The sequence below is a fragment of the Myxine glutinosa genome, chromosome 1 (genome assembly GCF_964187855.1).
Source record: "Myxine glutinosa chromosome 1, kmMyxGlut1.1, whole genome shotgun sequence".
In the NCBI taxonomy this organism is placed as follows: Eukaryota; Metazoa; Chordata; class Myxini; order Myxiniformes; family Myxinidae; genus Myxine; species Myxine glutinosa.
The window spans coordinates 407,163,736-407,176,738 of NC_136261.1; the positions used below are offsets into that span (position 1 = coordinate 407,163,736).

At 48.0% G+C, this 13,003-nt stretch overlaps 1 protein-coding gene across 1 annotated transcript in view; it reads left to right on the top strand.

Annotated features, from left to right (window-relative positions):
* LOC137419780 (NACHT, LRR and PYD domains-containing protein 12-like) overlaps window positions 1-13,003 on the top strand; it is a 294,580-nt gene that overhangs the window by 154,299 nt on the left and 127,278 nt on the right. Inside the window, exon 12 of the mRNA XM_078770462.1 lies at window positions 9,407-9,493. Coding sequence (XP_078626588.1) covers window positions 9,407-9,493 — 87 coding nt within the window. The remainder of the gene's footprint in view (window positions 1-9,406; window positions 9,494-13,003) is intronic.

Consider the following 13,003-nt stretch of genomic DNA (forward strand, 5'->3'; position numbering starts at 1 on the left):
CAACAACCTCTGGACCACTACACACTCAACCTCACCACACCCAATGGATATTCCTACATCAATAAACCACGCTCGGAGGGCCGAGGTGGTGGAATTGCCGTTATCCACCGTCAAGACATCAGGACCAGCCTCATCCCCATCGCCTAATCCTCATCATTTGAACACCTGGCTTTTAAACTCTCTGGTCGCACGCAGTCAGTCATGGCTGTCGTCTACCGCCCTCCCAAACCACACCCATCATTCCTGTCTGACTTCTCCTACTTTCTGACCCAGCTATGTTCCCTCTCCCCCTCAATCCTCCTCCTTGGTGATTTCAATATCCACATGGACTCCACTGACTCCACAATAACCACTGACTTCACTGATTTACTCACCTGCTTTAACCTCACTCAACATGTCGACTTTCCTACCCATATCCGTGGTCACATTTTGGACCTTGTCTGCTCCACTGGATTAAATTTGCACCATCTCTCTGGCTCCGACCTCACCCTCTCTGACCACTTTGCTATCACTATGACCATCAACATCCCCACCCCAACACCAAGACATTATCGCACTATCAACTTCCGTAAGCTAAACGCTCTTTCACCTACCTCATTCTCATCCACCCTCTCTGAAAAAATGTCCACTTCTCCCTTCGTTGACCTCCACACCCCTTCCGACCTCACTGACTACTATAACCACACTCTCTCCTCCTGCCTTGACCAGCTTGCGCCTGTAAAAACCAAAACAGTTTCTTTCACCCATTCTGCTCCCTGGTTTACCCCTGAACTCCGCCTGATGAAAACTCGTGCTCGCCAACTTGAAAGACTCCGCAATAAAACAGGTCTCACAGTTCACTCCCAAGCCTACAAGGACCACCTACAACACTACAAAGATGCCCTCTCCCGCGCCCGCTCCGCCTACTACTCTCAAATTATCCACTCTGGCTCCGGAAACCCAAAAGCACTCTTCTCGACAATAAACAAACTCCTCCGCCCCCTGAACACCACCACCCAGTCATTCACAGTAGACAACTGCATCTCCTTCCTCTCTTTCTTCCAACGCAAAATTGACAACATCTACAACAGCTTGACCACCGCCGCACCCGCTCCCCCTCCAACCACCTGCCCCCCCTTGTCCTGCCATCCCCTGTCTCGGTTCTCCCCAATCTCCCCTACTGACCTCTCTGAACTCCTCATAGGAATGAAAACTGCCACCTGCACTCTTGACCCCATCCCCTCCAGCTTTGTCAAGGCCTCCCTCCCTGCTCTCTCTCCACTTATCATTGCAACAATAAACTCCTCCCTGTCTACAGGCATCGTCCCACCTTCCCTCAAAATTGCTGCTGTTACCCCCATTCTAAAAAAACCTGGTCTAAACCCTGACACCCTAAACAACTTCAGACCCATCTCCAACCTACCCTTTCTGTCAAAAGTTTTGGAACGCGCTGTAGCCACTCAACTCAAACATCACCTCTCTGCCAATAACCTGTATGAAACATTCCAATCCGGATTCCGCTCCAACCACAGTACTGAAACTGCTCTCCTCAAAATCACCAACGACCTTCTCCTCTCCTCTGACGCTGGCAACCTCAACATTCTCGTCCTCCTCGACCTCAGCGCTGCCTTTGACACCATCGATCACACCATCCTCCTCACCCGACTTGAATCCACCTTTAACGTTACCGGCACTGCCCTCTCTTGGATTAAATCATACCTCTCTGACAGACGCCAGTTCATCTCCATCAATAACTGCAAATCCCCCACTGCTCCCCTCCCCCAAGGTGTCCCCCAAGGTTCAGTTCTTGACCCCCTCCTCTTCATCCTTTACCTGTCCCCCCTCGGTCACTTAATCCGCCGTCATGGTCTCCAATTCCACTGCTTCACCGATGACATCCAGCTTTTCATCTCCACCAAATCCGTCTCCACGGACACCCACTCTATCCTGACAAACTGCATCACTGAAATAAAAGCCTGGCTTCAAATCAACTTCCTCAAGCTTAACTGTGATAAATCTGAAATAATCATCATTGGCCCAAAAACGCTCACAAAATCCACCCATAGCTTTGCCCTCAACATCGACGGTATCCCAATATCCACCTCCCCTCACATCCGGAATCTTGGCGTCATCTTTGACCAAACCCTCTCCTTCGACAAATACACGAAACAGATCACAAAGTCAGCCTTCTTTCACCTGAAAAACATTGCCCGTCTCCGCTCATCCCTCTCCTCCACGGCTGCAGAAACCCTCATCCACGCCTTCATCACCTCCCATCTGGACTACTGCAATAGCCTCCTCTATGGTTCACCCTCAAAAATCACCAATAAACTCCAATACATTCAGAACTCCGCTGCCCGTCTACTCACCCATTCCCGGACCCGTGACCACATCACCCCCGTCCTTTACAAGCTTCACTGGCTCCCCATCCCCCAGAGAATCCAGTACAAAATCCTCCTCTTGACATACAAAGCCCTCCATAACCTGGCCCCATCCTACCTGGCTGACCTCCTCTCCAGACACACTCCCACCCGCAACCTCCGCTCTGCTCGTACCAACCTGCTGACCCCCCCCCCCCCATCCGGATCAAATTCAGATCCTGGGGGGACAGGGCCTTCTCCATCGCTGCTCCCACCCTCTGGAACTCACTACCTCACACCATCAGAGACTCCTCCTCACTCACCACATTCAAAACATCACTAAAGATGATGCCTGTCATCCTTCCGAGGTCGGCTAATTGAGGACCAGTTCACTGGTAATTCCCTGTTTGTCGTTAAAGGCGGCAAAAAGGGTTGGCGTCAGGAAGGGCATCCGGCCGTAAAACATTGCTTCAAAAAGGGGACCGAAAAACAACAACAACCACGGTTCCCGAAAAAGGCCAACCCCCGCTTGCGGGGAAGAATGGCCTCTAAAGGTGGTTATTATACTAAAGACCTACCTGTTCAACACTGCATTCAACATTCAACCCACAGCATTTAACCCCTGACTATCTCTTCTCCTTCTCCCTCCTTTTGCTTTAAATATTTCCCTATTGATTCTTGTCTTTTTGCAATTGTTGTTTTCATGTATTGTTATGCATTATGTTTTCCACTCTGTCAAAGCGCCTTTGGGCTTCTTGAAAAGCGCTATACAAAATAAATGAATTATTATTATTATTATTGAAGGGGGCTCGGCAGTGACGCATGCTGAAAGGGGGTACTCAGTTTTCACTCCGGTTGTTTCTTCTTTTTTTTCTTGTTGTCACAGTTCACTACTCCTTAATAAACTCAAATAATCACCTGACACATTGCAATATTAGTGGGGGGGCCAATGTTTTCCCGTTGAATTCAAATGTTAATTTGTGGACACTGGTTGGGTTGTCTTTAGGGATGATAGAAGTTGTAGAAAAAATATGTCTCCATTTTTTTCAAGTTCTTTATAGCGGCCATTTTGGATTATCAAAATGGCGTTTGTTGAAAACCGAAATTGTCATTATCTTGGCTTCTAAATGACCTAGAGTGTTAATTTTGGTGTCCAAATGTACATATTTGCGGATACTTAATCCAATAAACACACATTTATACACCTACATATGATCAAAAGGGTTCTTATGGCAGCCATCTTGGATTTTCACGCACTTATGCCAACACATATATATATTTTTTTCCATCATTTTCACTTCTAAATCACATAAAGGCTGGACTTTAGTGTTCAAATGTACACTTATAATGTCTTTGTGCAATATTTTTAGTTGGCAGTGTTCATTGTTACATTGAAGGATCTCCATCCTCCTCATCATCAGTGTTATCGATTCCCATGGGGCGCTCCTGACCCGTGTTACCACACACCTCTTCATCTGCCCCACACATACACATCTCAGAACAGTTGAGATGCTGAGACCTGCATGAGCAGTGAGACATGCATTGGGTCTTCTTGCAGTTACATTTGATTAGATGTGTGATGGCAGCTGGGGCTGGAGGGTCCTTGGTTGTGATGGGCACCAGCTGATCTCCTTCTGCTCTCCATCCATGTTCTGTTGGTTGTGGAAGCTGGGGGTCCGGTACATCAGCCTGATGCCACACCATGGCCTGGAAATGTGCACGAGCAATGGCTTCATGTAAAGCTCCCCGTGTTGGTGGCAGCTTCTGTGCCTCTAGCTGTTTCTTGGTAAACAGTCTCCACCTCAGCTTGCCCACATCCACAACTGTAGTACGAGGCTCATACAGCTGGCATACAAATGCCTCAATGTCACTTTCTGTGTCAGCTCTCAGCTCCTCAGAGGCCCCAAGGTCATGAAACCCAGATACCACCTCAACAGAGCACCTATTGAGGGCTTGCCAACATGTGAGCTTTCCCTTGCCGGCAAACCGACCAGTCTGGTCTGCTCCCGTGAATGCATGGAATCCTGGTAGGGCTGCAGCCTTCCTGACACCAAGTTCATGTACTATTGGTTCCAGTGAGATTTGCCTCTTCTTGTTCCCCACACCCATGATGAAGTATGTGTCTTTGCATAGTTCATGGTACCGGTGGAGTGCTAGGATGAATACATCAGTATCAGGTGACTGAATGTACAGCTGTGTTGCACCTCTTCGGACGGCATCTAGACTGTGAAGAAAGATCCTCGTATCAGCCTCCTCCTGGGAGCTACGGAGATGCTGTACATCCATGCAGTTGGAGAAGACATCCTGCCTTGAAGTGACGATGAAGACCTTGGTAGTCCCCTCAAAGTGACACAGAGCTTTCTTTGCCAGATAGACAGTTAGCTCATCTTTGGTGTTGGTGTGCGACAGGAACTGTTTTGCTGTCAGTTTCCCAATCGGGGTGCTGTCTTGAACGTGGTAAGCAGTGGGCGGCTTGCCACCTTGGCGCCTCTCCCGTGTGGCCTCTTTCAGTGAATTTGGCAGATCATATCGGTCAAACACGAGGTGGACTTCATCATACCCGTTGGTCTTGCAGTCCAGTGTTGCATTGAAATGGCCAGCCCACTGGGCACATGTTTTGACCCATTGTGGCTTACCCATTGCTTGCACTAATGCCATGCCGTCTATGACAGTCACCTTCTTGGGAGGGGGTGGAGTATGTTCAGGATTGTCGTTGTCTGGCTGCTGACCAGTGCCAGTTGACTTCTTGGGTAGATCTTCTAGGATGCCCATGAGCTTGCTTTTGTCTGTGCATGGTAGTAGTGTCCCAGCCATTGCAAAGAGGGTTCGTGGAAGCGCGGTGAATTCATATTGACCTATGGCATCCTTCAAGTTGATCTCTGGTCGTGAGCGGGCCATGATCAGCATGCGCGCAAACAGTGACCTGTCGTCTTTCAGCTCTACAACCTTGTCTGCCAGTTTGTGCTTCACAGCTTTCCTGGCACTCTTCCACATCTTCAGTTTGACCTTTCCCATTCTGGCCCAAAGGTTGATTTCATTTGTGTTGATGCGCTCTGCAACAAACGTGTTATACGCTTTCTGACCAATCTCATCTTGGTTGCAGACATCCTTCTGTACTTCAGCTGGCATCACCACCTTGGTGATGATAGTCGTCAGGTCTTCACCCTCATGCGTCATGGGATTCATGGACTCTCTGATCACATTCTTCAGTCGACGAATGTTGTCTTCCTGCCGAGCCCAGACTGTGGTTGATAGGTCGTGGTGCTCCTTGCGTGTAGCTGATTGTGAGCCAGCCATCTGACGGGCTTCTTCAGCAAGCCTACTCAGCTCTGGTGCTGTCAGAAAGAACCTTTCGCGGGCACTGGCATTCTGGGTAATGCCCACAATACCCCCTGTCACCTTCATGATCCTGTTGATGTGCTCCAGTGCATGGTCCACACCTACAGCACAGAAGGGGATTTCATTCTTATGGACACTGAAGTTCCCATCCATGAACTCTTGGTAGATCCCTGGATCTGTCATCTTCAGGGCCTTCATCTCTGCAAGGTACCGGGGAGTCAGCCTGGCATATTTCTGTTTGTCATGTGCAAAGAAGTATATGCACATCTCATCCAGTGAAGACAGGTGAAGCTCAAATTGTCCATCACGGGTGGCACGGATGAATGTGTATATCAGCATTATCATCCGCATGTAGCGTCGCACAAACTTGAACAGTGGACTCTTGGCTTCTTTCCTCTCATCAAACTTTGCCATGGCCTCCAGGACTTCGTTTGACTCGAGGACAGCTAGCATGTTGTTCTGCGCGCTTGTCATCTCCTCTCGGTTGTGTAGATGACAGCTCTGGGCAACCTGTTGTGCTGACTGGGTACATGGGCCCCTCAGATGGGGATGCTCTTGGAAGAATTCGTCCACATAGAGGTCGAAGAGGGCTTGGACAGTGGTGATGTGGGCCTCCAAAGCCCTCTTCATGTGCTTGGCTTCCAGTATTTGTCTGGTCGTTGTTGGGTCCATAGATATCAGCCTCAGACCAAGCCTCGTCAAGACCACTGTCCTCTATGGCATTCCCAGCAGCCCTCAGTGCAGCCATCACAGTGTGCATCTCCCCTAGTCGCAGTACCCACTTGCCTTTGCAGTCATCTCTGGTCATCTCCAGCTGTTTGGCTCGCTCATACAGGGCCATGTCTAAGGTGATCACTGTCTTCCTATCGGGACCCATGACCATGCAGTTGATTTGCTGTGTCTGTTTCAAGACTGTTATCAGTGTTTGCCATTCATGGGCTGGTGCTGCTACCAATGGCAGGGCGTTGACCTCTGTCAGAGGCTTCGAAGAGGAGAGCAGTGAGTTGTAGGCTGTCCAAGTTGGGATATCGTGATGCTTGATCCTACTGCCAGGTGGTTGTTTTGGATCGTGGACGAGTGACCCAACAGGGTCAGCATGCTGGGGTTCTGCAGCTTGCAGCTGGTCATCTGGTGGGATGATGTCGTCTTGTACGTCCTCAGCTTCAGCTGTTCGCATGATTGTGCGTGAAAGTAGCCACACTGTGTCCGTCGCAGAGTACGGCTTGGTGACATCTGGGTTTGACCGTGTCTTGAAGCTATGCGTGGTACCTGTGGCAGATTGTTTGTTTGGTGCTTGGCAAGGAACAAAGTCTGGAGCAGTCAGAACCTTGAGTGAGCGGTGTCTGGCCTTTCGGTCATGTAGTGTCAGTGTTCTATGTTCATCTGTGGAGGGTGCATGTTCCCGTCGTTGGTAGAGTGCCCAGGCTGTAGCATGGAGTGTCCGCTTCCCATCAGGTGTGTCTTCATTGAAGTCACTGTTGTCCACTGCAAAGAAGACAAACGTCCCTATGCGCATGGTTCTTGGAAAGTATACACCCTGTTCTGTCGTAGACTCTATGACTGAGTTGGCCAGCTGTGTCTCCAACCGCAAGATCCGACTATAATCAACAGACAGACCGAACCCATGCAGGAAATCCAGAAGCTTCTTGTTTCTGGTGGACTGATGGACTACAATGGCAACGGCAAGCTGCTGTGGCCATTCTAAGCGATGGCGGAATGGTGCATCTGGCTCTTTGGGCTTGTACGTGACTTGGCGTTTTGACTTGTAGCCGTACATGATGTTCTGACTGATGGTTATAACATCTCGATGAATAGTGGCTGAGCGCATAGTCTCTGGCTCAATGCTCGTGGCTGGTCCTTCCAGTAGCCAGCGGAGGAAAGCATAGAGTACTTTGGGTACATGCTTTTCAGCATCATCAGTGTTCATTTCTCCTTCAAATTGCCATGGGTGCTTGTTCTGACAAGCAATGGCACTGCGGAGAACAGAGGCACTCTCAAACAGTTGTTCGATGTTTTTTTCATTTGTCTTCGTCATTGCATCTTCGACAGCTGCATCACGCACGGCAGTGGAGAATACACAGTCTGACTCGTTTCGACGTTTTGGTTTCATGAAGTGAACGTCATCAATGTGAGAGTTGATTTTCTCCTTCATGCCTTGGGTAGTAGGTGATGGGACATTGTGCACACCATTATTGTCAAGAATCCTGGAGTAAACCGACTTCAGGTCAGACATGTTGAGAATTTCACCAGCTTGGAGTAGAGAGCGAACAAGGCTGACAAACTCAATGTCTGCGGCTATTTTGATAACATTAGTTTCTTGCAGTATGTGTTCTTTGTCATCACTTGATGTCCCACTCTTGGGAGCACGTTGGACATTCTGCACCCAGCATGGGAGATGATACTTGACGTCGATCGCATGAGCATCATGTGCACTGATGGCAGCACTCAGCTGAACTTTCCACTTGTGGTTGCTGCCTTCTTCAACAGCTTTCTTCAGCTGTTTACCTGCGTTGAACGTGCATACAACATGTACACTTTCCTTAGTGACCTCTTGACAGAAGAAACAAAGGTCTCTGTTGAATGGAGTTGATGATGAACGTGTGAAGCGAAGAGTCTCGTCTTGCGTAGAACCTGAGGTACTTGCAGCGGCAGGTGCAGAAGAAGGACGTCCACACCTCTTATGAAGATGCTGGGTGTCGCCATGTTCGCAGGCTTTCTGGTGGCGAACTCTAGCACGCTCCAGGTGAGCAGTGTTGCATGTAGATCCATAACATGCCCGGTGCCACTTTGCTTTATTGTTCCTCAAGTCAGTGGCAGTGAAACAGCTTAATCGTTCGCTGATCTGTTTGAAGTCGGCATCACCATATCGTGCCCTCTCCTGGATGAACTGGAGAAACTTTGCATATGAGCCCAGTGCTGGCTCAGTCACTAGTGCACCTTGGGGATCCTGGCACTGAATGCAAAGTGTGAAATCAGTTTCTTTCTTGGTTTTCTTGCTTTTTGGCTCCATCATAGCTCAGGGTCACGAATCTGGAACATACAAATAACAAATAACAATTAAGATAGATGTGCATTAAGTTAGATTTTGGACACTGGTTCGGCTGTGCCATAAAAACCTATTTTTATCCCTTGTAGGTTATTAAAGAAGGTTTCATTCAATTCTCTATCCCCAAAAATGTACAACTGGACACCAGAATCGAAACTCTAGGTCATTTAGAAGCCAAGATAATGGAATTTTACGTTTTCGACATCCGCCATTTTGAAAATCCAAAATGGCCGCCATAAAGAACTTGAAACAATTGGAGACATATTTTTTCTAGAACTTATATCATCCCTAAAGACAGCCCAACCAGTGTCCAAAAATTAACAAGCAATTTCACCGGGCATTTCAATCTGCTACATTGGCCCCCCCACTATATAGTGCAAGCACTCAATGTTTTATTTTTAAAAAATTCAAGCCATTTTGAGAAAATTCTGCAAGGACGGATACACATTATTAGGATTGAAAGCCCCATGCCTAGCCTGGAGGGATGTGCACTGTACTCGCCCCAAACCTGTCTAGTCTGGGTCCGAATCTGCTTCAGCGGCACAGCTGCGCCCCAAGAAAATGATGATACCTGCAGCCGCGTGTTACCTACACAACAAGAAGAAGAAGAATACTTTTGTGCACCTTTTAATTGTCCCAATCGACGGTCCCTGGTCACTCTCTGCCTCCTCTCTCTCTACAGGTTTTATCACCAGCATATTGGTGACGAAGGCTTGGAAATTCTGATGAGTTCTCTGGTGAGCAAACCAAACCGATTGAAAAGACTCAGGTGAGTACCTGTGTAAGTGTCATTCAGGTAGAGTGAGTACCCTTTATATGGATCTTCGAGATGTTTTAACATAAACGTTTTCCCTTTTTAACTAACTAGTGCACTCACTTCCTATGGGAATGTAAAATGAATCCCCACAAAAGTGGCAGGAACGGTGATGTTATATTATCCTCTCTGGGGTACACAGATTACAGTAGATTTAGGCTCATGTACGTTAGTCTGTGATATACGTTTTGGGGGGGGGGGGGGTTGTATACAAGATCGAGGCTCGTGAAAGAGCTAACATTAATCACACAAAAAGTCAAACCGACACATAAACACAAAATAAGGGGAGCAGTAGACAAGATGGGGAGAGAGGGGGAAGGGCACAAACACAGCATTTGAGAGCAGGGACATCGAGAGAACTGTGGGAGGGAGAGGGCTTGGGGGGAGGTGGGAGAGGTATAAAACATATGGACACTGCAAGGAGTTCCAGGAAAGAAGTTGGAATTTTGAAAAAGTGTATCTGGGGTGAATTAGTGGGGGTAGAAAAGATCAAGGTTTTGGATGGGGGAAGAGAAGAGATGGTGGGGAACAGCTGTTTTAAAGACCTGGAGGGAGGAGTGGGATTGAAGGGAGTGGGGGAGTTTGTTCCAGAGGCGGGAGAAAAGGGGAATGAAAGAGTGAAGGTGAGCAGAGAGCCAAGATTTTGGCAGTTTAACCATAAGAGGGTTGCTGGCAGATCTTGTGTGACCTGTAGGAATATTTGGAAGACAGAGCACAGAGAGAGCTGGGGCAGCAAGGCCGGAGAGGAGTCGGTAGAAGACAGAAAGACCACCAACCTGACTGCGGTGAGTGAGTGAAAGGCCCTCAGAGTTAGCTTCATCGCAAGAGATTCCAATGATTCTGAAAGCTTTGGTTTCAACAGCATGAAGTCAAGCTAGGTGTGAGGCAGGAGCCCCCCCCCCCCACTCCCCCCCTCCCCCAGAGGCGGGAACAGTATTCCATTAAGCTGCGGATAAAAGCTTTGTATGTGGGGAGATCTCAGGTGTGCCAAGGAAGGACTTCGCACGACGGAGGATGCCCAGTCGGCGACTGGATTTGGAGGCCAGCTTGGAAATGTGGTTTTCCCAAGAAAGATCATGGCAGATAGTGAGACCCAAAAGCTTGAGCGACAGAACTTCTTGGAGAGGATTGTTGAGAAAGTAGATGGGAGGGTTTCCAGTTGGTCTTTTCGGAGAGACATAGTAAGAGTGTGAGATTTGTCAGGATTGAAAGACATGTTCCACTTGTTTGACCAGTCCTTGATTTTGTCCAAGTGTGCAGAGAGTGAGGAGGCTGCAGACTGCCGATCTGAGGGATGAAAAATGGAGTGGCAGAGAGTGGAGTCATCAGCAAAGAGATAGAGAGGATTTTCCAGAGAGTCAGAGAGATCATTGATGAAGACCAGAAAAAGCACAGGGCCCAGAACACTGCCTTGGGGAACTCCAGCCAGAACAGGAAGGGGAGATGAGAGAAATCCATTCAGGGCCATACGTTGACTACGACCAGAGAGGAAGTCTGCAAGCCATGCATGGAAATTTCCATGGATACCATAGGAGGAGAGTTTGGTGAGCAGAGCTGGGTGCCAGACCGTATTGAAGGCACGTGATATGTCAAGGGAGACAGCTCTGATTTCCTATTTGGCATTGAGGCCCTCCATCCATTGTTGAGACAGCAGAAGCAACATGTCCAGAGTAGAATGACCTGGGATGAATCCAAATTGATGATCGGAGATCAAGCCATTGGAGAAGAGGAAGGATTTGATGTCCGAAGCAATAATGGATTCCATGACTTTGCTGATAATTGGGAGCAGGCTGATTGGTCTGTAGTTGCAAGAATCTGTTTTTGCACCTTTTTGTGTAAAGCGGTAATGTTTGCTGATTTCCAAGATGCTGGCAGATGACCTTGAGCAAAAGAGAGGGTGAAAAGAACAGAGAGAGGGTGAGATAGAGCGGCAGAGAAGGATTTTATGACCCGTGGGCTGATGCCATCTGGTACAGTTGCAGAATCAGAGTCGAGGTTTGTCAAAAACTTCTCCACCTTGTCAGGACAGAAGGACACAGAGTCCAGGAGCAGTTGGGTTAGACTGGTTAAGGTGGGAACAGAGAGAGATGTGTTTGGGACACAAGATTTTGAGGCAGACACAGAGTTGAGGCATTCGGCTTTGTCACGTGCGGTGTAACTGTGTAGCCATTTGAGGTGAGGGAGGGGACGGATGGTCAACAAACACCAGAAACGGATTTGACCAGACATCACCAGGATTTTAAAGAAGGAGACAGGTTTGAGATTTCATTCTTGAGTGGGGAGAGATAGTTCTTCCTGGCACTCCTGGGGGTAGACATACACTTGTTCCGAGCTTGGTGGAAGGAACTGAGATTGCCTTCAGTTGGATTTGCCTTCCAAGAGGCAAAGGCAAGTTGTTTCAGGGCAACTGCCTCACCACAAGATTCAGTGTACCATGGACGGGAGGAAGGGTAAGACAACTGAAGACGAGATGGGATAAATCTGTGCATGAGAGAGAGAGCAATTTACTTTGGAAGAATTCCCAGGATGAGTTGATGTTAGAGGTGGTAGAGATGGGAGACCAGTCCAGATGATTGATGGCTTCTTGCAGCCCATGCCAGTCGGCCTGAATGAAATGCCAGACTCGTCGATGCTGAGGAGGCTCTCTGAGAATGGTCAGAGAGATGTCCACTTTAACAAGCACATGATCAGAAGAACCGATTGGAGCAGAAGAAGAGCAGCAGACATTTGCAGAGAAGTTTGTCATAACCAAGTCCAGAAGAGAAGATACTCCATTGACTGATATCTGGGTCGGAAAATTGACAGATTGTGTCAGTACCAATGAGTCATGGAAGTCCTTTGCTGAGGTGCCATGGCTGGCGAGTAAGGAACCCACACCCAGCCAGCTCACATGATGACAGTTGAAGTCGCCACATATGAGGAAGAGAGAGTTGGGATGAGTTGATAGAAGTTGGTCCATGTTGTCAGATAGCGACATGTAAATGGCGTCTTCACTGTTTGGAGGACGGTACACAACACATACATTCATGTGAAAAAATAAGTACACCCAAGTAAAGTTTAGACTTTTTCAACATATTTCAACATTTGATCTTCATTTCAACAATATTGAGAGATAAAGGTGATATAATATAACAAATATCATGAAACATTTACATTTTGTAGTCCATTGTATCTATCTATAATTCCAGTAATCTCTGTGTGTGTGTGTGTGTGTGTGTGTATGTGTGTATGTCTGTGTGTTTGTTTGTTTGTCTGTGACCGCTGTTTCTCGACAACCACGGGTCCGATATACTTTAAACTTGCCAGGTATATTGCTGGGGACCCGAGGATGTGCCTTTTCAAGGTTTCATATTAATCGGACAAGTAGTTACCGAGCTATGTCCAAAAAACGATTCAACCAATCAGAGAGCAGCGAGTTATCACGTGTGCCGAACGTGGCGAACAGACTCTGCCTCGGATGGCACA